This window comes from Haematobia irritans, chromosome 5 (assembly GCF_050003625.1).
Source record: "Haematobia irritans isolate KBUSLIRL chromosome 5, ASM5000362v1, whole genome shotgun sequence".
Classification (NCBI taxonomy): Eukaryota; Metazoa; Arthropoda; class Insecta; order Diptera; family Muscidae; genus Haematobia; species Haematobia irritans.
The window spans coordinates 45267691-45292136 of NC_134401.1; the positions used below are offsets into that span (position 1 = coordinate 45267691).

At 33.7% G+C, this 24446-nt stretch overlaps 1 protein-coding gene across 2 annotated transcripts in view; it reads left to right on the forward strand.

The window, feature by feature from the left end:
• Window positions 1-21592, forward strand: part of Slc45-1 (Solute carrier family 45 member 1) — a 63406-nt gene extending 41814 nt beyond the window's left edge. For both annotated transcript variants that reach the window (XM_075310557.1, XM_075310558.1), the window contains exons 2-7: window positions 9488-10317; window positions 10383-10585; window positions 16429-16803; window positions 16883-17013; window positions 20964-21138; window positions 21202-21592. In XM_075310557.1, the coding sequence (XP_075166672.1) occupies window positions 9543-10317; window positions 10383-10585; window positions 16429-16803; window positions 16883-17013; window positions 20964-21138; window positions 21202-21423 (1881 nt within the window). In that variant the 5' untranslated portion in view covers window positions 9488-9542 and the 3' untranslated portion in view covers window positions 21424-21592. The remainder of the gene's footprint in view (window positions 1-9487; window positions 10318-10382; window positions 10586-16428; window positions 16804-16882; window positions 17014-20963; window positions 21139-21201) is intronic.
• Window positions 21593-24446: the final 2854 nt, after the last annotated feature.

Here is a 24446-nt window from a genome sequence, read left to right on the forward strand (position 1 = left end):
AAGTGAAAGCCTAACTGAATATTTTTCCTGAATTTTATACTAATTGAACTTGAAAAAGAAATTTAATTTGATTTTTTAAATAAACGATTTCACCGATTTACACGCGTTTTCCCTTGACCAAATTTTGACCGTATCACCCTTTACACAGAAAAAAATATCACCAAAATATTTTCAATTAAAAAGTTGATTGAAGTTCAATTTTTTTTTTCAATTAGTAAATTAATTGATACAATTAACTTTTTAATCAAGATAGAAACATTAAATTAATTAAGTCAATGATTAAATATTTTTAAATTTTTAATTAAAAAATTTATTGAAACAATTAACTTTTTAATTAAACTCGGAATACTAACTCAGTTAAAAAAGTGATGGAAAATTTTTTAATTATTTATTAAATATTTATTTTAAACAATTAATTTTTTAATCAGACTAAAAACACTAACAGAGCTACATGAACTCCGTTAGGCTTTAACTGCCAGTTAGCAGAAAGAAAAATGGAAATATTTACTCACTGTCTAACTTTAACTGAAAATTTTTCAGCAGTTAAGTTCTTAACTGGCATATGGAATATATAGGCAAGGTGTCAGATATGTCGATAGCGCGGTTTAAAAGTTCGTTAGCGAACGTAGCACTAACGAAGCTTCATGATAATGGGGGTAAGTCAGTTAAGAAAGTAATTGAAAAAAGTTACGTTTTTAATTAAAAATTATTTGAATTTTGCAATCAACATCAATTACAAAAATGAAATGAAATTTGCTAATGAAATCAATTAATTTTTTAATCAAGTATTTCTTTAATGCCCAATTAAAATATTGATTGATACTATCATTTTCGTGATTGAAGACGATTCAATTAAAAAAAAAATAATTGGATTAATTAATTACGTGATCGAATCTAAAAAAAAAAAATTATGTATATAAATATGGACCGGTATATACCAATTTTTGTACGGTTCTTGAAAAGCATGTATATACACAAAAAAAATTTTTTCCAATTAAAAAATATTCAATTAAAAACTTGATTGATTCAACAAATTTTTTAATTGAAACAAAAATCAATGACAAAAATCAATAGTATCAATTCATTTTTTAATTGGATTAATTAATTTTTTAATTGACTTTCAATAATTTTTTCATTGATACTATCATTTCTGTGATTGAAGACATTTCAATTAAAAAAATAATTGGATCAAATAATTTCGTGATTGAATTAGAAACTATTTTTTTTGTGTGTACATTGCGTACCAACTTTCAAGCGGATCGGATCATACACCGAAAAAATATTTACGTGATATTAAATAAAGTTTATAATCTTTGCTTCAAAAAAAAAATATTCAAATTAGGGCACAAACTTCCCTCCGTTAAAGTTGTATGTCTTTGAATTAAGGCAAACATTCCTTACAGTAAAGAAACACATTTATGATTTAAATAAATTGTCTTTAACTTAACTGATATATTGAATCTTTAGATTAGGCTAAGACTTATTTTAAAATTTTGCATCCTTGGTTTAAAGGTTTTTTGTAATTAAGAAAACAAAACATTTTTTACTTTGAAGAATCTGTCATAAATTGGGGGTTTTAAACTGGCATTTATTTCTATATTAATAGCTTTACAAAAAAAAGAGATTGAAAATTCCATAAATGAAATCTATAAGCTAATTTTAATTTTATTGTAGGCAAACGAAACTGAACAAGTATATACGGTAAGTTCGGCCAGGCCGAATCTTATGTATCATCCACCATGGATTGCGTAGAAACTTCTACCATAATCGAATTACTTGGGTTGCGGTAACTCTTGCCGATGGCAAGGTATCTTAAAAAATCCTTAACGCCGTTTTCTAAATTGTAAGTTAGTCCATACACTCAAAAAAAAAATGAAAGCCAATTTAACTATATTTTAGTTCATGAAATTATTATATTTGGAGAAAGTTTCGTTTATTCTAATAATTTTTTGCGTACGTTAGTTAAATGAACTAAAAGACGGAAAGAAATTATACACAAATGAAGTAAAAAGTTTTACTAAATTCGTACTTCTCACAAAATAGTTCATTATTTCTTTAAATTTGTAAATTTTACTACAACAGCGTCCATCATGAACTTCGTATGTCACTAAAGACATTCTTGCAATTTTGAACTCCAACTTTTTCCTTCAAACTACAAAATTTTCTTTAAAAAGTGAAAAAAATTATTTATGTCTAATAAATTTTCTTGAATTTGTCGAAAAATATTTACTTATTTTTGTGATATCGGCGTGATGCCAGCGCTTGTAATACTGTTTAGTTAAAAATTTCTAAAACTATTCAAAATTTTCTAAAATTAATCAAAAGTTTTCTTCCTGGTGGGTTCACTGTTTTTTCAGTGTACGGGGGATATATTAAACAAAAAAAAGGCCGATTAAAGACATATATAATTCAGTTCGACAAAATTTTCTATAGAAATAAAATGTTGACATAGTTTTCTATAGAAATAAAATTTTGAGATTATTTTCTATAGAAATAAAATTTTGACAAAATTTTCTATAGAAATAAAATGTTGAGAAAATTTTCTATAGAAATAAAAATTTAACAAAATTTTCTACAGAAATAAAAATTTGACAAAACTTTCTATAGTAATAAAATTTTGACTAAATTTTGTATAGATATAAAATTTTGGTAGATTATTTTTGGCGATATGGACCAAGTTTTGTGTGATTGGCCATTAGCTATATATAACTATGGACCCATATGGAACAATTTTTGCATGGCTGTTAGCGGCCATATACTAGCGAAATGTACCAAATTTCCTCCAAGAAGCACTGCAAGCCAAATCTGGGGGTCGGTTTATATGGTGGCTATACGTAAAAGTGGTCCGATTTGCTATACCATCCAAAGTGGCCCATTTGCTATACCATCCGACCTACATCAATAACAACTACTTATGCCAAGTTTCAAGTCAATAGCTTGTTTCGTTCGGAAGTTAGCGTAATTTCAACAGAAGGACGGACGGACATGCTCAATCGACTTACCACGACCCAGAATATATATACTTTATGGGGTCTTAGAGCAATATTTCGATGTGTTACAAACGGAATGACAAAGTTAATATACCCCCATCCTATGGTGGATAATAAAATAAATACGTTTAAGACACAATTCTATTTAAAATATGAGTTTTACGTACTTGATTCTGTGAAAGAAATTTTAAGTTATTCTTTTGTTTTTTAAATTTTTTCTTCTGTGCCAACAAAGTCCTTTAAAATGTGCTAACGACAACTTAAATTTTCAAATTCAGATTTGATTTCAAATAGAAAATATGCTATAAAAAATAAAAAAATAAAAACTGTTTAAAATAAAGTTTTGAAAAACATCGCTTATTTCACCTACTTATCACTGCTATTTGCTTTGTGTTCATGATACAAAAAGTAGAAGTAGAAGTAGAAGTAGAAGAAGAATTTTTCAGAATTATTAAAGACAGTTGACCTTAGTCAAAGAAAATTTTCTTTCATGTAAAGATACCCATACAGAACAAAATATTACCAAAATATTCCCAATTAAAAAGTTGATTGAAGTTGAAAATTTTTCCAATTAAAAAATTAATAGATACCATTAACCTTTTAATCAAACTAGAAACATTAAGTCAATTAAGTCAATGATTGAATTTTTTTTAAATTTTCAATTAAAAAATTAATTGACACAATTAACTTTTTAATCAAACACGAAAGAGTAGGACAGTCAAAAAATTATGGATAGTAAATTATGGATTCTTAATTAATTTTTTTTTTTTTTTTGAAACTAACTAATTTTTGAATCAAACTAAAAAGGATTAAATAGTTATAGAAGTTTTCAGAATATCCACTGTACTCATAAAATACAAATCACAGACAATTTTTTTTATTCAATCACGAAATTAATTTATCCAATTAATGCAACAAAGTAAAGGACCATATTTATACTTTATATCAATAATTACAATTTATTTAATGAGATTTTATTATAGCAGATATGATAATAAATAAGACTCTAATTATGGTCAACAAGAGTTATATATATACTAGGTTTAAAAGTAAACATGGGTAAACATCTTCATAATTCATAATCTTTAAAATTGCAAATAAATTTTGAAAAATTTATATGCATGCAGAAGATTATTGAGCTTAATAACCTAACACAAACATACATTTGCTATTTGATAATTATATTTTTTTTTTGTAATTTTATAGTTCAAAACCAAAAAATTTCGTAAATAACACCACATTATAAAATCGGTTTAGATTTGTACGAAACATTTGGAATTTATTTCGGCATAAGCCGGCTATCATGTAAAACCTTTTATCGGAAGGTTCAAGTGTGGTTCACTTTTGGGTTCAATGAACTGCCTGAATTTATTCTGATAATTGGTTGATAGTTTTGCTACAAGTAGAGGTTGCTGATGAGGAATGTGGTAATTCCGAAACGTGCGTCCATCCAACCATCTTGCAGTCTATAGGGCTTTGCTCAAATAAAGTTGACAAACATTATTTTCCTCTGTTGGTTAACCTACACTTGTAGTTTAGTCAATGCATGGTTTTAAGCTGAAATCAAAAAAACAACAATAATGAAATAAAATTTTACAAAATTTTCTATAGAAATAAAATTTTGACAAAATTTTCTATAGAAATAAAATTTTGACAAAATTTTCTATAGAAATAAAATTTTGACAAAATTTTCTATAGAAATAAAATTTTGACAAAATTTTCTATAGAAATAAACTTTTGACAAAATTTTCTATAGAAATAAAATTTTGAAAAAAAAAATTCTATAGAAATAAAATTTTGAAAAAAATTTAACGCCCTATTATTCGGAATTACCTCATTCCTCATCAGCATCCTCTACTTGCAGCAAAACTATCAACCAATTATCAAAATAAATTTAGGCAGTTCACTAAACCCAAAAGTAAACCACACTTGAACCTTCCGAAAAAAAGGTTTATGATAGCCGGCTTATGACGAAATAAATTCGTAAAATTCGTTCTTTTCCGCTGTTGGTTAAGCTACACTTGTAGTTTAGTCAATGCATGGTTATAAGCTGAAATCAAAAAAAACAACAACAATGATTAAAGAAACAAGTATATACGGCCGTAAGTTCGGCCAGGCCGAAACTTATGTACCCTCCACCATGGATTGCGTTGAAACTTCTACGAAAGACTATCATCCACAATCGAATTACTTGGGTTGTGGTATCTTAACATCGTTTTCTAAATTGTGAGTTAGTCCATACGTGGTATATATTAGACAAAAAAGTTATGTATAGTTAAGTCTACAAATAACTACGAATCGATATGGACTTTTTGCACGGTACGTAGAGAGCCAGAATTGAAATATGGGGGTCGCTTATATGGGGGCTATATACAATTATGATCTTGATATGGACCAATTTTTGTGTGATTGGGGATCGATTTATCTGAGGGCCCTATATAACTATAGATCGATATGGACCTAGTTAGGCATGGTTGTTAGCACAACGTACCAAATTTCAACTCACTCGGATGAAATTTGCTCCTCCAAGAGCCTCCAAAACCAAATCTCGCGATCGGTTTATATGAGGCTATGTATGATTATGGACTGATATGGACGACTTTTGGAATGGTTGTTGAATATCATACAGTAAAACCACGTACCAAATTTCAATCAGATCGGATGAATTTTGCTTCTCCAAAAGGAAGCTATATATAATTATGGACTGATAGGAACCAATTCCTGCATGGTTGTTGGATACCATATACTAACATCACGTTCAACCGAATGGGAAGAATTTTGCTCTTCCAAGGGGCTCTGGAAGTCAAATCTGGGGATCGGTTTATATGGGGCCTATATATAATTATGGACCGATATCGACCAATTTTTGCATGGGAGTTTGAGGCCATATATTAACACCACGTACCAAATTTCAACTGAATCAGATGAATTTTGGTCTTCCAAGAGGCTTCGGAGGTCAAATCTGGTGATCGGTTTATATGGGGCCTATATATAATTATAGACCGATTTCGACCAATTTTTGCATGGTTATTAGAGACCATATACTAACACCATGTACCAAATTCAGCCGGATCGGATTAGCGGCCTCACAATCCAAATCGGGGGATCGGTTTATATAGGGGCTATATAATTATGGACCGATGTGGACCAATTTTTGCATGGTTGTTACAGACCATATACCAACACCATGTACCAAATTTCAGCCGGATCGGATGAAATTTGCTTCTCTTATAAGCCTCTCAAGCCAAATTTGGGGGTACGTTTATATGGGGGCTATACGTAAGAGTAGACCGATATGGCATCCGACCTACATCAGTAGCAACTACTTGTGCCAAGTCGATAGCTTATTTCTTTCGGAAGTTAGTGTGATTTCCACAGACGGACGGACGGACATGCTCAGATCGACTCAGAATTTCACCACGACCCAGAATATATATACTTTATGGGGTTTTAGAGCAATATTTCGATGTGTTGCAAACGGAATAACAAAGTTAATATACCCCCCATCCTATGGTGGAGGGTATAAAAAACCAACAATAACAAAACAAAACGAATGAAATAAAATTTTGACAACATTTTCTAAAAAAAATTGACTAAATTTTCTATAGAAATAAAATTTTGACAAAATTTTCTATAGCAATAAAATTTTGAGAAAACTTTCTATAGAAATAAAATATGGACATAATTTCCAAAAAAAAAAAATAGAATTTTGACAAAATTTTCTATAGAAATAAAATTGTGACAAAATTTTCTATAGAAATAAAAGTTTGAGAAAACCTTCTATAGAAATAAAATTTTGAGAAAACTTTCTATAGAAATAAAATTTTGACAAAATTTTCTAAAGAAATAAAATTTTGAGAAAACTTTCTATAGCAATAAAATTTTGATAACATTTTCTATAGAAATTAAATTTGGACAAAATGGCAAAATTTTCTGGGGAAATAAAGTTTTGAAAAAAAAATGTGTATAGAAATTAAATTTTGAAAAAATCTATATATATAAAATTCAATCTATGTTTGTTTATTTGTTTGTTTGTTTGTTTGTTTGTTTGTATGTACCAAGTTGGCTCCGAAACGGCTGAACCGATTTACTTGAAACTTTCAGAGATCGTAGGGCGCGTTCATGTGGTGAAAATAGGGTACCTCATTTTTTGACACCTGGTCGCGGAGGGGGACCTCCCCTTTGTCGGACTTTTTGAAAATTGGACCAAAGTTGACCGATTTGGTTGAAATTTTCGTTGAAGATTGGCGTTGGCATCTAGACAAAGATCCGCTACTGTTTATTTCGATATTTGGTGGCGGAGGGGGGCCTCTCCTTTGTTCGACTTTTTTTAAAGTACAGTGAAAAAACTAAAATTCTCTAAATTATCTGAGATTTACAGAGAACATGTGGTGAGGTTATGGAATTAATATGGGGTACCCGATGATTTCATATGTGGATGGGGAGGGGGACCTCCCCCTTGCCCTCCTTTTTGAAACTTGGAACAAAATTATGCGATTTGCTTGAAATTTTCATTGAATGTTGGGGTTGGCATGTAGACAAAAATCCGCTACATTATTTTTCGATATTTGGTCGGGGAGGGGGACCACCCCTTTGCCCAATTTTGTTTTTTTTTTTTTTTAAAGTTCAAACAAAACTAAACTCCCCCGACTGAAATTTTACAGAAAACATGGGTTACGAAATTTATATCAGGTTCCTGATTTTTTAATAAAAATAAAAGGGCATAGGGAGACATCCGCTTCTCTTAAGTACATACAGAGAAACAATTAAACTTTACCGAGTTACTTGAAATTTACAGAGGACTGGGGAGAGATCGTAACCTCCGTCAACCGTAATAGTTGATACCTGATTTTGTGATATTTGGACGGAAGAGAGGCCGCCCCTTTAGGCTTATAATTTGATTGACATTTTCTGGGACGTTTACAAAAGATACGCTTTTCGACATTTGGTCGGGGAGGAGGTCCTCCTCTAAAACTACAAAAAATTTAAGTTTTCTTGAAATTTACAAAAGCAGTGGGGGAAGGTTATGAACGAAGAGGCAACCTTCCTTGCCCCACACTTGAAGGAAAGTTTCAAGAATTTTCAGGGAAGGTTAGGGGTGTCGATATTGTATCGGGGAAAGTGACGTCCCTTTAAAACAATAGAGCACAATTTAAACATCTCCGATCTACTTGAAATTTACAGGGACGTGGTAGGAGGTGATTAAATTTATACATAATTTTTAAATTAGTATATGATTTTTCGATATTTGGTTGGGGAAGGGGAAAATTGAAATAAACTTTATCGATTTACTTCGATAGAATTTATAGGGACCATTGAGTAGTTGCGAAATTAATATAGGGTACGTGATAGTCCGATATCAGGTCGGAGTGGAGCGAAGGTGGGGAGAGGGTTCCCTTTTGTCCGTTTTTGTTTTTTCTTAAATTGAAAGTAGAGGGTTGTCCGTAAATGGGAACTCGGTACATAATTTTATGATTTTTGTACAGGCTTCTGCCAGACTTCTTTTTAGTAAAGAACTTAAATTTACATGAAATTGGCAGCCAACGTAGAGGGTGCATCATTTTCCAACATTTTAGCAAATGTTAATGTGGTAAAATTTTTTACTACTTTTGCTTTTTCCGATTTATTGGATGGGAAACAGTAATTCTTTGTATGTTATTATAATATAGTGCTTAATTTTCAGATATGTTGAGGAGAAGGATACCTTTCCTTGACAAACCCCACTTAAAATTCACAAGAAATATAGAAGATTGTCCAACTACTTGAATACAGAACATTATTAAAAAATTTTGGAGGAAAGGGTACACCCTCTCCCGCCGTATTTGTACCTATAAACGAAAAATCAAGTAGTCCGATTTGTTTAAAAGAATTGAAATCTTTTCGAATTTGTTTTCAGCACGAAGGATATAGTTGACTAAGTTAATGCAAAATGTTCCTCCAAATACGCTTCGGAAGGCGCAGCGAAGCGGGCCGGGTTACGCTAGTTTTCTATAAATTCGATATTAAACAGTTTTTTTAATCAAACAACATTTTTTATAATAACCACAATTTTCAGATTTAACCAACAACGTCAAAATAAGATTTTTTTTAATTTTGTAGATTTTTGGTAAAGTGGCAACCGTAATTGGATGACGCCATCGCTATTCCCCACAGATATGCATTTGAAGATTTGTATACAGCAAAAACAATTCCATTCCAATACATGCTGATAAAAACTTTGGGATAAAGCCTATAAATTTAATTTGCTACGAGATATGCATAAATTTATACAAATTGAGATTGACATAACATTTGCATTGACTTTAAGAATTATCTGCGCGATTTATAACAGTCATCGCATATACAGTCATATGTTACACATATGACACAATTTATTATACAGTCATGGGGAATTAATTATATCTAAATGTTCTGGAGCAAATTAGTTTTATATTTTTTTATATGCATTAAATAAATTTGTAGAAAAAATTAAATTTATTTTTGTTTTCTCTTTCCAGTTTTCCTAGCCCTGAGTTGCAGTTGAGTTGAGTTGCAGATCAACAATCGATCAAGATGGTTGGAGTTGCTGTTGATTCTGGCATCGATGAATTGTCATCGACCAATAATGTCATGATCAAGTACATGCTGAAGAGGCGTGAGAATCATGCCCGCAATCAAAAGAGGGACTACTCGCATGTCTTTCGACGAAAGACCCGATTTGAAATGTTTCGCTTATCGGCCATAGCCATGGGTATAGAGTTTGCCTATGCAGCAGAAACGTCATTCGTATCGCCAATTCTTCTACAAATCGGCATTGATCATAAACACATGACCATGGCCTGGGGCTTATCGCCTCTAATTGGATTTTTTGTCTCACCTTTATTGGGTTCAGTGAGTGATCGTTGTCATTTGAATTTTGGTCGCAGAAGACCCATAATTACCCTGCTATCATTGGGTATACTAATAGGATTAATATTGGTACCATATGGTAAAGATTTGGGTGTTCTATTGGGCGATGAAGGTTTCACGCCGAATAACAGCAGCTTACATTTAAATGAAAATTATTCAGCTCATGATGGTACTGTGGCTGCCCTAATGGGACCCGAGAATGAAGGGGAAATAGCATCTGCTTCAAATTTTAAATTTGCAGCGATTTTGACAATTTTGGGTATGGTTCTACTGGACTTTGATGCCGATACATGTCAGACACCTGCTCGTACATATTTACTGGACATGTGTATACCAGAAGATCAACCGAAAGCATTGACTATGTTTACATTATTTGCTGGAGTGGGCGGTACCATAGGTTATGCCATTGGAGGCATTGATTGGGAAAGCACACATTTAGGTAAATTAAAAAAAATAAAATTTATTTAAATAATTTATAAAATATTTTTTCTTTATTATTTTAAGGATCATTCCTTGGTGGCAATATACAAACCGTTTTCACCTTAGTCACTGTGATTTTCTTCTTTTGCTTCCTGTTGACTGTGACCACATTCCGGGAAATTCCTTTGAAATTGATTGAAAAAGATGAGTTGCTGAGACCACTTTCTGCCAAAGCTATAAAGAAGGAATTACAAAAGGATAACTCCAATGTCTTCTATATTCAAGAGGTAAGTTGTGATCGGTGTTACGGCTGAGAATTTCAAAAGAGTGACCTATTAATTAGAAGAAAAAACTGTAAAAAAAATAAACAAAAAATGCGAACTAAATGCATCGCTATCACTTTTCTATAAAATTGTACAACTAAAAAATAATTAAAATTAGATCTTAATTATCCTAACAATAATTTTATGTGCATTTCATCCGAAACTACTCCTTTAGATCAGTGTTATCGTTGTTCCACTTTAGTAGCAAAATTTGACACGTTTTTATACCCTCCACCATAGGATGGGGGGTATATTAACTTAGTCATTCCGTTTGTAACACATCGAAATATTGCTCTAAGACCCCATAAAGTATATATATTCTGGGTCGTGGTGAAATTCTGAGTCGATCTGAGCATGTCCGTCCGTCCGTCCGTCTGTTGAAATCACGCTAACTTCCGAACGAAACAAGCTATCGACTTGAAACTTGGCACAAGTAGTTGTTATTGATGTAGGTCGGATGGTATTGCAAATGGGCCATATCGGTCCACTTTTACGTATAGCCCCCATATAAACGGACCCCCAAATTTGGCTTGCGAGGCCTCTAAGAGAAGCAAATTTCATCCGATCCGGCTTAAATTTGGTACATGGTGTTAGTATATGGTCTATAAAAACCATACAAAAATTGGTTCACATCGGTCCATAATTATATATAGCCCCCATATAAACCGATCCCCCGATTTGGATTGCGAGGCCTCTAGGAGAAGAAAATTTCATCCGATCCGGCTGAAATTTGGTACATGGTGTTAGCATATCGTCTCTAACAACCATACAAAAATTGGTCCACATCGGTCCATAAGTATATATAGCCCCCAAATAAACCGATTCCCCGATTTGGCGTGCGAGGTCTCTAGGAGAAGCAAATTTCATCCGATCCGGCTGAAATTTGGAACATGGTGTTAGTATATGGTATCTAACAACCATGCAAAAATTGGTCCACATCGGTCCATAATTATATATATCCCCCATATAAACCGATCACCAGATTTGGCTTGCGAGGCCTCTAAGAGAAGCAAATTTCATCCGATCCGGCTGAAATTTGGAACATGGTACTAGTATATGGTCTCTAACAACCATGCAAAAATTAGTCCACATCGGTCCATAATTATATATAGCCCCCATATAAACCGATCACCAGATTTGATCTCCGGAGCTTCTTGGAAGACCAAAATTCATCTGATTCAGTTGAAATTTGATACGTGGTGTTAATATATGGCCTCAAACTCCCACGCAAAAATTGGTCGAAATCGGTCCATAATTATATATAGCCCCCATATAAACCGATCCCCAGATTTGACCTCCGAAGCCCCTTGGAAGAGCAAAATTCATCCGATTCGGTTGAAATTTGGTGCGTGAATGAATTGGTTCATATCAGTCCATAATATATAGCCCTCAGATAAATCGATCCCCAATCACCCAAAAATTGGTCCATATCAAGTTCATAATTGTATATAGCCCCCATATAAGCGACCCCCATATTTCAATTCTGGCTTCCTACGTACCGTGCAAAAGTTCATATCAATACGTAATTATTTGTAGACTTACCTACACATACCTTTTTTGTTTAATATATACCACGTATGGACTAACTCACAATTTAGAAAACGATTTAAGATACCACAACCCAAGTAATTCGATTGTGGATGACAGTCTTTCGTAGAAGTTTCTACGCAATCCATGGTGGAGGGTACATAAGATTCGGCCTGGCCGAACTTACGGCCGTTTATACTTGTTAATAGTTGACATTTATGTGCCACTCTTTTGTTTTTTTTTATGCCACTTAAAGTCATACTTTTTACAGTTATGTGCTAGCTTTTTGCGACGTTGCGCCACTTTTTAATTAACTCCTCATTTAGTGCAATAGCTTACGTAGATTTTGATAAAACTATCGATAGCATTCTATAGAATTTTACAACCTCTTTTAGATTCTTGAGATACATTTTACCGTTGTGCCATTTTAATAGCAAAATCGAACTTTAGGTTAAGTGTCAGCCCGATTTGTTTCAGGCTCACTTAGATTATTCAGTTAAACGTCACTTAGACTAGTTAGCCCATCATACGCGCAATTATATAATTTTGAGCACTTTTACCTTCCAAAACCTTAGTGTTATTAAGCCGACAATTGTGATTCCTGAAAATATGCAAAGAAATATGTCTGTAGTAGGTAAACCAGGTTCTTCCATGAACTGCTATTTTCATGGATTGACTTTCGATAAAATGGAGACAAAATGATTATTTGGTTTACAAGATGGCTGATATGTAATTTTAGGATCAGTTTAGTCTTGTTCAAAGTGATTACCTTTGGCACGAATTATGACCTTTAAACGGCCGACAAAGTGCACGAATGCGGCTATGCGATATTTTGGCCCATTCTCGGCCGTCTTGAGATGATTGAAACTCTCCAAAAATTCCACATGCGCAAAAGTCTAAAGGATTGAAATCCGGAGATTTTTATGGTCATTGTGCGTAGGAAATGAAGCGAGGAACCCTCTTTTAACCATTTTTCGTTGGCGCGTGCTGAGTGCTGTTGGAATGACCTGCGACCGGAATGTTAGTCTGCTTCAATGTTGTTTTTAGGTAATTTTTCCGATAATATTCGGCATTTATTATAACCCCACGGTTGATGAGCGGCGAGCGGCTCATGCCTTTGCCATTGGCATCGCTTTGATTCTAGTGACTAATCGTAGTCCATTATTTCTGGCTAACTTAGACTATTCACTCCATTGTGACAGCACTGTTGAGAACTTCTCTCTTATAACTGAGCACTGACCAATTCCATGTTTTAGCTCAACGACAAGGGACTTCCTTTTTTGTAGTCCGAACGGCGTTTCCCATTGCGGTAAAACCACACAGAGAAGCTTTTGAAACACTCAGAAATGTCACCAGCATTAATGAGTGTTCGTTCGTAACTGGTGTTGAACCCAGGACTCTTTGTATGCAAGGCGGACATGCTAACCATTGACTGCCAACCTTACTCTCCAAAATGCCCCAAGTGCAAAATTAAAACGCATTGAGATACGGACAGTTTGGTGACCCTTGTGCTCTAGAAATGAAGTGAAGAGCCTCCTTTTAAAGCCAATTTTGGTTAACGCTTGCGGAGTGCGATGGTTCTGAGTCCTGTAGTCTATGGTCTGAATCAAAAAAAAAATATATTTCTGTTTACCATGATGGATGAATGCGAACGGAAAGCCACCATTGGCCCTTACGTCGACCGACGTAAGGCTTGGGCTTTAGCCCAAGCTCGTTTTTATACCCTCCAATATAGGATGTGGGCTGTATTAACTTTGTCATTCCGTTTGTAACACATCGAAATATTGCTCTAAGACCCCATAAAGTATATATATTCTGGATCGAGGTGAAATTATGAGTCGATCTAAGCATGTCCGTCCGTCCGTCTGTTGAAATCACTAACTTCCAAACGAAACAAGCTATCGACTTGAAACTTGGCACAAGTAGTTGCTATTGATGTAGGTTGGATGGTATTGCAAATGGGCCATACCGATCCACTTTTACGTATAGCCCCCATATAAACGGACCTCCAGATTTGGCTTGTGGAGCCTCTAAAAGAAGCATATTTCATCCGAACCGGCTGAAATTTGGTACTTGGTGTTGGTATATGGTCTCTAACAACCATTCAAAAATTGGTTCACTTCAGTCCATAATTATATAGCCCCCATATAAACCGATCCCCAGATTTGGCTTGCGGAGCCTCTAAAAGAAGCATATTTCATCCGATTCTGCTGAAATTTGGTACATGGTGTTGGTATATGGTCTCTAACAACCATGCAAAAATCGGTCAAAATCGGTCCATAATTATATATAGCCCCCATATAAACCGTTCTCCAGATTTGACCTCCGGAGCCTCTTGGAGGAACAAAATTCATCCGATCCGGTTTAAATTTGGAACGTGGTGTTAGTAGAGAAGCAAATTTCATCCGATCCGGTTGAAATTTGGAATATGATGTTAGTATATGGGCTCTAACAACCATGCCAGAATTGGAGTCTCTTGGAGCAGCAAAATTTATCCGATCCGGTTCAAAGTTGGAACGTGGTGTTAGAATATGGCCGCTAACAACCATACCAAAATTGGTCCATATCGGTCTATAGTTAGGTTAGGTTAAAGTGGCAGCCCAATTAAGTTTCAGACTCACTTAGACTATTCAGTCCATTGTTATATATAGCCGATCACCAATCACACAAAAATTGGTCCATATCGGTTCATAATCATAGTTGCCACTGGAGCCAAAAATAATCTATCAAAATTTTATTTCTATAGAAAATTTTGTCAAAATTTTATTTTTCATTTGTTTTGTTTTGTTATTGTTGGTTTTGTTCTTTAAGCATTGTTGTTGTTTTTTATTTCAGCTTAAAACCATACATTGACTAAACTACAAGAGTAGCTTAACCAACAGAGGAAAAGAATGTTTGTCAAATTTATTTGGGCAAAGCCCTATAGACTGCTTTGCCCAAATTTTGTCAAAATTTTATATCTATAGAAAATTTTGTTAAAATTTTATTTCTATAGAAAATTTTGTCAAAATTTTATTTCTCAAGAAAATTTTGTAAAAATTTTATTTCTCAAGAAAATTTCGTCAAAATTTTATTTCTCAAGAAAATTTTGTAAAAATTTTATTTCTCAAGAAAATTTTGTAAAAATTTTATTTCTCAAGAAAATTTTGTCAAAATTTTATTTCTATAGAAAATTTTGTTAAAATTTTATTTCTATAGAAAATTTTGTTAAAATTTCATTTCTATCGAAAATTTTGTTAAAATTTCATTTCTATCGAAAAGTTTGTCAAAATTTTCTTTCTACAGTAAATTTTGTCAAAATTTTATTTCTATAGAAAATTTTGTAAAAATTTTATTTCTATAGAAAATTTTGTTAAAATTTTATTTCTATAGAAAATTTTGTTAAAATTTCATTTCTATAGAAAATTTTGTTAAAATTTCATTTCTATAGAAAATTTTGTTAAAATTTCATTTCTATAGAACATTTTGTCAAAATTTTGTCCCTACAGTAAATTTTGTCAAAATTTTATTTCTATAGAAAATTTTGTAAAAATTTTATTTCTATAAAAAATTTTGCACAAATTTTATTTCTGTAGAAAATTTTGTTAAAATTTTATTTCTATAGAAAATTTTGTCAAAATTTTATTGGTTCAAAAATTTTTTAATTGAAACAAAACTTAATCCCAATTAACTTTTTTATTGCATCAAATAATTTTTTAATTGACGTTGGTGATTGATACTATCATTTCTGTGATTGAAGAAATTTCTATAAAAAATAAATTGGGGTACTTAATTTCGTGATTGGAAACAACAACAAAAATATTGTTTTTGTGTGCATAGAAAAAATCTTATAAAATGAATTTAATTCGTATTTTTTCTTTATATAAAATAGTGCGATATTAAATTTGAATTAAATGAAAAGTAGAACAATATGCGAAATAAGTGGCATAAAAAAGGAAAAAGTGTGCAATTTCATGGCACAAAAGTTGGAAAGAAATAACAAATTTGCCACTAAAGTGTCACAACGGTAACACTGATTATGTGACATTGTGAAAATATAGCTTTGACTACACTCACAAAAAAAAGTTTACTTGGATCCAAAGATTTTGACCTTCCCATAGGGATTTTTGTTACAGGTCTCATTTATCGAATTTTCATTCTCTTTTCACGGTATATTAATAAAGCTTTTCACGTACAAAAAAATCCAAACTATAACGAATACTTCTCAGTGTACATGTGTTTTTTTCTGGGCTTGAAAAAAGTTCTGAAATAATTTTCGAATATAATTAATTTTCTTACAGAATACTACCATGGATTTAGAAGCCAGCGTACGACATACACCAACTGAAAAATACACATCCCTCGAATATTATCAAGGGGGCAGTGCTATGCCATCAAATGGTCATGCCTCCACAAATGGTCACCCAAGCAATGGTCATGTAACCAATCAACAAACAAATGGAGCCAAGTTAACTTCGAAAGCTATTGAAATAACCGAAGAAGATGATGATGACAAGCCCGTGTCATTGAAAAAATATCTGAAGAGTATTTTTATAATGCCAAAATCAATGAGAATTTTGGCTTTGACAAATCTTCTCTGTTGGATGTGTCATTTAACCTATTGCTTGTATTTTACCGACTTTGTGGGCGAAGCAGTATTCCATGGTGATCCAATGGTAAGTTATGGATCTAACATAAGATTGCTTTTCCTAAGCCAGCTTTCACTAATCGTCCTCCCCCTCTCTGTATATTTAGGCACCACCTAATTCAGAGAAGGCAGAATTATATGAAGCTGGAGTTCGTTTTGGCTGTTGGGGTATGTCGATTTATGCATTATCCTGCTCCGTGTATTCCTTGACGGTTGAAAAGCTTATGAAATGGTTCGGGTGAGTATAAATATTTTTTATTTAATTATTTCAGATATTAACCCACATTCGTTATATTAACGACCCAGCAAAAAAAGCGTCGCCAAAAAAGTAATGAAAACGTTCTTTTCTGATCCGGAAGTGGTGCAAACTTGACGTAGAAGTGATGAATTTAACATGGGTTTGTCATTGGACAGAAGTCCTCCATTTCAACAGCCGTTGCACTGTATTTGCATCACTTCTTTAGGTGTGATCCGAATTCAATGTTTTGGATGTAAATTAAAAAATTCTGTGATATTTCGTCAGATAAATAGTTTTTATAATTTCTTATCATTTTTAATGGATTCTAACGCTTGTTGGAAATATTTGACCTCAAATATTTTCAAAAATTCACAATTTTTTCAGATTTCATTTAGAATTTTTTTCGACAAAATTTAAATGATTTGTACCATTTTAGGAATTCTTACTCTGTTTTTAACCTATTTGAAACAAAAAAAGTTAAAATTACCCAATAAAAATATGAAAAAAACAAGATATAAAAAATTGAATTAAAAGAACTTCCTGGGTAGTTAAAATAAAGAATATCATTGGGAACAAATTCCCTTAATGTCATGCTGCATCTATTGTCTTTAGACATTTTGGCCAAACAGTCAGCTGCAACAACGGATGTGCAGTTGCGCGAACTATCGCTGTGGTCGGAAAAAGGTTACGGTCACAGTTCTGTCCTCAAAATAATGCCAGATGTGCCTAACGTAGTGGATTACACTTTGGCGAGTCCACTTTTCGACAAAAAGTTTGAGACTCTAATCCCCAACAGTGAGGCGTGGTGCACACAGACCCCGGGGAATAAAGAATATATAGATTTCTACACTGATGGCTCCAAATTGGATGGACAAGTGGGGTTCGGAGTATATTCTAATGATCTGGAACTTCGAATAGCGAAAAGATTATCTAATCACTGTAGTGTTTTTCAGGCTGAAATATTAGCAATAAGAGAGGTGGCGAATTGGCTGAGAAGTAATGTTCCAAAAAATGTGGGCATTAATATATGTATACTCAGACAGTCAACCTGCAATAAAATCCTTGGACTCTGTGTTCCTCAACTCGAAAACGGCCATCGACTGCCGCAAATCTCTCAATGAGATGGCTGAGCAGTACAATATTCACCTAATATAGGTGCCTGGCCATAGGAACATACCGGGGAACTGCGAAGCGGATGAGTTGGCAAGGCTAGGGACTACCTTACATATTCCAGGTGAACTAGAATTTGTTGGTATGCCCCTAGCTACCTGCAAGCTCATGCTGCGTGAGAAGGCTGTTATGATGGCAAATGTTCGATGGGAGAATTGCAAGGGTTGTAACGACACCAAGCAAATATGGCCCGCACACTAGATATGCTAATGTTCTCGAGACGTCAGATATCACTCCTGATATCTGCTATAACGGGTCGCTGCCTGATAGGCGATTTTGCAAAAACTGTTGGCGCGAAGTATAATGACTATTGTATGAGCTGTCATGATGCGGAGGAAAAAGAATCAATCAAACAACTTTTAGAAGCATATAGCTTCAGATTACTGGCGGATCTGGAAAACGTTAACTTAAGCAGTCTGCTAATGTTTTTGGAACAATCTGGTTGGTTCAACAAAGAAAAATAATCAAGAAGGTTCAGCCGTTAAAACTAGAAGTGCCCATATGTAATAGGTATATATAACTATAGACCGATATGGACCAATTTTGGCATTGTTATTAGTGGCCATATACTAGCGCAATGTTCCAAATTTCACCACGTACCAAATTTCAACCGGGTCGGATGAAGTTCGCTCCTCCAATAGCTCCGGAGGTCAAATCTGGGGATCGGCTTAAATAAGGGCTATATATAATTAAGACCGGTATAGACCAATTTTTGCATGGTTGTTAGAGACCATATACTAACACCACGTACCAAATTTCAACCGGATCGGGTGAATTTTGCTCTTCCAAAGGGCTCCGGAGGTCTAATCTGGGGATCGGTTTATATGGGGGCTACATATAATTATGGACCGATGTGAACCAAAGTTTGCATGGCTGTTAAAGACCATATACTAACACCATGTACCAAATTTCAGCCGGATCGGATGATATAGCCCCCATATAAACCGATCTGGGGATCGGTTTATATGGGGGCTATATATAATTATGGACCAATTTTTGCTTGTTTGTGAGAGACCATATACTAACACCATGTACCAAATTTCAACCGGATCGGATGAATTTTGCTTCTCTTAGAGTCTCCGCAAGCCAAATCGGGGGATCGGTTTATATGGGGGCTATATATAATTATGTACCGATTTTGACCAATTTTTGCATGGTTGTGAGAGACCATATACTAACACCATGTACCAAATTTCAACCGGATCGGATGCATTTTTCTCCTCCAAGAGGATCTGCAAGCCAAATCTGAGCGTCGGTTTATATGGGGGCTATACGTAAAAGTGGTCCGATATGACCCGTGTGCAATACCATCCGACCTATATCAATAACAACAACTTGTGCCAAGTTTCAAGTCGATAACTTGTTTCGTTCGGAAGTTAGTGTGATTTCAACAGACGGACGTACGGACGAACTGATGGACGGACATGCTTAGATCGGCTCAGAATTTTACCACGACCCAGAATATATATACTTTATGGGGCCTTAGAGCAATATTTCGATGTGTTACAAACGGAATGACAAAGTTAATATATCCCCCATCCTATGGTGGAGGGTATAAAAATATCACCTAAATATTTCCAATTGAAAAGTTAATGGAATCTGAAAACTTTTTCAAATAAAAAATTAATTGATACAATTAACTTTTTATTCAAACTAGAACCATTATGTCGATTAGGTCATTGATTGAACATTTTTAAAAGACTAACGGCCATTTTCATGTAGCTACGTTAGGCTTTAACTATCAGTTAATAGAAATTAAATTGCAAATATATTCTCTCCAATAACCTTTAACGGAAAAATTATCGGCAGTTAAATTCCTAACTGGCATATGGAATATATAGGCAAGATGACAGCTATGTCCATAATACGGTTGTTACTCGCTTTTTTATATTTTTAATGGATAATTTAAAATTTTTTTCAAATGTGTTAAAAACAGAGTAAGAATTAATAAAATGGTAGAAATTAATAAAATTTTGTTAAAAAATGCTAAATCAAATCTAGAAAAATTGTGAGTTTCTAAAAATGTTTGAGCTCAAACGATTCAGTCAAAATTATTAAAAAATATTACAAAATTTTTTAATTCACATCCAAAACACGGAATTCGAATTACACCTTAAGAAATTCAGTGAAACGGCTATTGAAATGGTGGACATCCGTCCAATGACAAACCCATGTTAAATTCAATGCTTCTGTGCCAATTATGCACCACTTTCGGATCCAAAAAGAACATTTTCACCACTGTTTTGGCGACGCTGTTTTTGCTGATAATTTCATAAAAATTTAAGCGATATCGATTGCAAAACTCAATTAAATATTTAACTTATTTAATTAAAAAGTTAAATTTTATTATAAATTAATTGATTTTTCAAATCTAATCAATTAATTCTTTAATCAAATATGTTTTTATGCCATTAAAATTGTGATTGATACTATTATTTTCGTTATTAAAGACATTTCAATTAAAACAATAATTGGATCAATCAATTTCGTGATTGAATCAGAAAAAAAAACAATTTTGTTTGTTTAAGCATAAAAGATACACTGAACGATCGAATTCAACAAAATGGACAAAAGACTTTGGCGCTGTAACTTTTTAAATATTTTGAAAACGCAATAAATATTTAGTTTTATATGAAATATGTAATTGTAGTACCTTTTGTATGTGAAATGTATCAAAATGAGTACAATCGTATCTACTTCTGCATGCCTAATGTAACAAATAAACTAACTATATCCTCTCTTTATATCTCTCCCTCTCTCTCTCTTATTTTTTCTCTTAGAACAAAATCGGTTTATATTAGTGGTATTTTATTCTATGGTGTTGGAATGCTGATCCTTGGACTTTGGCCCACTAAATGGGGTGTGCTGTTCTTTAGTACATCTGCTGGAATTTTATATGGAACTATATTTACCATGCCTTATATCTTAGTGGCTAAATATCATGCCAAGAATTGTGTAAGTATTTCATAAAAAAATTATTTTTTTTTAAATAATCATCTCTTACAAATTTGTTTTCAGTTCCGTGTTCGTGATGGTGAAACGATACCCCTTAAACAAGCTCGTGGTCTTGGCACGGATGTGGCCATTATCAGTAGCATGGTTTTTGTGGGTCAATTGATTGTATCGGTTAGTGTGGGACCGATTGTAGCCTGGATGCAAACGACTTGTGCCATTCTCTATCTATCCACAATTTTGGCTTGCTTTGCAGCCATATCAGCCATGTTTGTATTATACGTCTGAGTGATAATTGTTTTGTTAAGGAACACAAACGAAAATGTTCTATTAATAATGTATTATTCATTATATTTATTTGTAAGCATATTAAAAAGAATGTAAATATTTCCTTGTATTAAATATTTAAATTTAATGTGAATTTATTATTATAATTAAAATATATATATAAATATTACATTATATTATCTTTAATCCGAATACATGAATATATATAAATTAATACTAAATAAAAAAAATTTGTATTCATGTAAAATATATACGAGAAATCTTGCATTAAAAAATTGAAATTTTATTAATGGTTTGAATAAGAGATAAAGGGTGATTTGTTAAGAGCTTGATAACTTTTTAAAAAAAAAAAAAACGCATAAAATTTGCAAAATCTCATCGGTTCTTTATTTGAAACGTTAGATTGGTCCATGACATTTACTTTTTGAAGATAATTTCATTTAAATGTTGACCGCGGCTGCGTCTTAGGTGGTCCATTCGGAAAGTCCAATTTTGGGCAACTTTTTCGAGCATTTCGGCCGGAATAGCCCGAATTTCTTCGGAAATGTTGTCTTCCAAAGCTGGAATAGTTGCTGGCTTATTTCTGTAGACTTTAGACTTGACGTAGCCCCACAAAAAATAGTCTAAAGGCGTCAAATCGCATGATCTTGGTGGCCAACTTACCGGTCCATTTCTTGAGATGAATTGTTCTCCGAAGTTTTCCCTCAAAATGGCCATAGAATCGCGAGCTGTGTGGCATGTAGCGCCATCTTGTTGAAACCACATGTCAACCAAGTTCAGTTCTTCCATTTTTGGCAACAAAAAGTTTGTTAGCATCGAACGATAGCGATCGCCATTCACCGTAACGTTGCGTCCAACAGCATCTTTGAAAAAATACGGTCCAATGATTCCACCAGCGTACAAACCACACCAAACAGTGCATTTTTCGGGATGCATGGGCAGTTCTTGAACGGCTTCTGGTTGCTCTTCACTCCAAATGCGGCAATTTTGCTTATTTACGTAGCTTATTTATGTAGACCATAAATCGGACGTAAAGCGCGAAACACATTTCGAACCGAACACTGATTTTGGTAATAAAATTCAATGATTTGCAAGCGTTGCTCGTTAGTAAGTCTATTCATGATGAAATGTCAAAGCATACTGAGCATCTTTCTCTTTGACACCATGTCTGAAATCCCACGTGATCTGTCAAATACTAATGCATGAAAATCCTAACCTCAAAAGAATCACCCTTTATTTATACACAAAATTTTGTTTTTATGATACAATCACGAAATTAATTGATCCAATTAATTTTTTAATTGAAATTTCTTCAATCACAAAAATGATAGTATCAATCACAGTTTTACTTGGACATTAAAAAAAATAATTGATTAAAAAATTAATTGCTTTCATTGGCAAATTTCAATTATTTCTTTAATTAATTCAATTAATAATTTAATTGATTCTGATTGCAAAACTCAATTAATTTTTTCATTAAAAACGTAACTACACACAATTTTGTATACCCTCCATCATAGGATGGGGGTATATTAACTTTGTCATTCCGTTTGTAACACATCGAAATATTGCTCTAAGACCCCATAAAGTATATATATTCTGGGTCGTTGTGAAATTCTGAGTCGATCTGAGCATTTCCGTCCGTCCGTCCGTCCGTCTGTTGAAATCACGCCAACTTCCGAACGAAACAAGCTATCGACTTGAAACTTGGCACAAGTAGTTGTTACTGATGTAGGTCAGATGGTATTACAAATGGGCCATATCGGTCCACTTTTACGTATAGCCCCCATATAAACGGACCCCCAAATTTGGCTTGCAGACCCTCTAAGAGAAGCAAATTTCATCCGATCCGGCTGAAATTTGGTACATGATTTTGGCATATGGTCTCTAACAACCATGCAAAAATTGGTCCACATCGGTCCATAATTATATATAGCCCCCATATAAACCCCAGATTTGGCTTGCGGAGCCTCTAAGAGAAGAAAATTTCATCCGATCCGGCTGAAATTTGGTATATGGTGTTAGTATATGGTCTCCAATGACCATGCAAAAATTGGTCCGCATCGGTTCATAATTATATATAGCCCCCATATAAACCGATTACCAGATTTGACCTCCAGAGCCTCTTGGAAGACCAAAATTCATCTGATTCAGTTGAAATTTGGTACGTGGTGTTAATATATGCCCTCAAACACCCATGCAAAAATTGGTCGAAATCGGTCAATGATTATATATAGGCCCGATATAAACCGATCCCCAGATTTGACCTGCGGAGCCTTTTGGAAGAACAAAATTCATCCGATTTGGTTGAAATTTGGTACGTGATGTTAATATATGGTCTCTAACAACCATGCAAAAATTGGTCCACATCGGTCCATAATTATATATAGCCCCCATGTAAACCGATCCCCAGATTTGACCTCCTGTGCCTTTTGGAGAAGCAAAATTCATCCGATCTGGTTGAAATTTTGTACGTGGTGGTAGTATATGATATTTAACAACCATGCCAAAAGTGGTCCATATCAGTCCATAATCACGTATAGCCCCCATATAAACCGATCCCGAGATTTGGTTTTGGAGCCTCTTGGAGGAACAAATTTCATCCGAGTCAGTTGAAATTTGGTACATTGTGCTAGTATATGGCCGTTAACAATCATGCCTAACTAGGTCCATATCGGTCTATAGTTATATATAGCCCTCAGATAAATCGATCCCCAATCACACAAAAATTGGTCCATATCAAGTTTATAATTGCATATAGCCCCCATATAAGCGACCCCCATATTTCAATTCTGGGTCTCTACGTACCGTGCAAAAGTCCGTCGATTCGTAATTATTGGTAGACTTACCTATACATAACTTTTTTGTCTAATATATACCACGTATGGACTAACTCACAATTTAGAAACGAAGTTTTAAGATACCACAACCCAAGTAGTTCGATTATGGATGACAGTCTTTCGTAGAAGTTTCTACGCAATCCATGGTGGAGGGTACATAAGATTCGGCCTAGCCGAACTTAC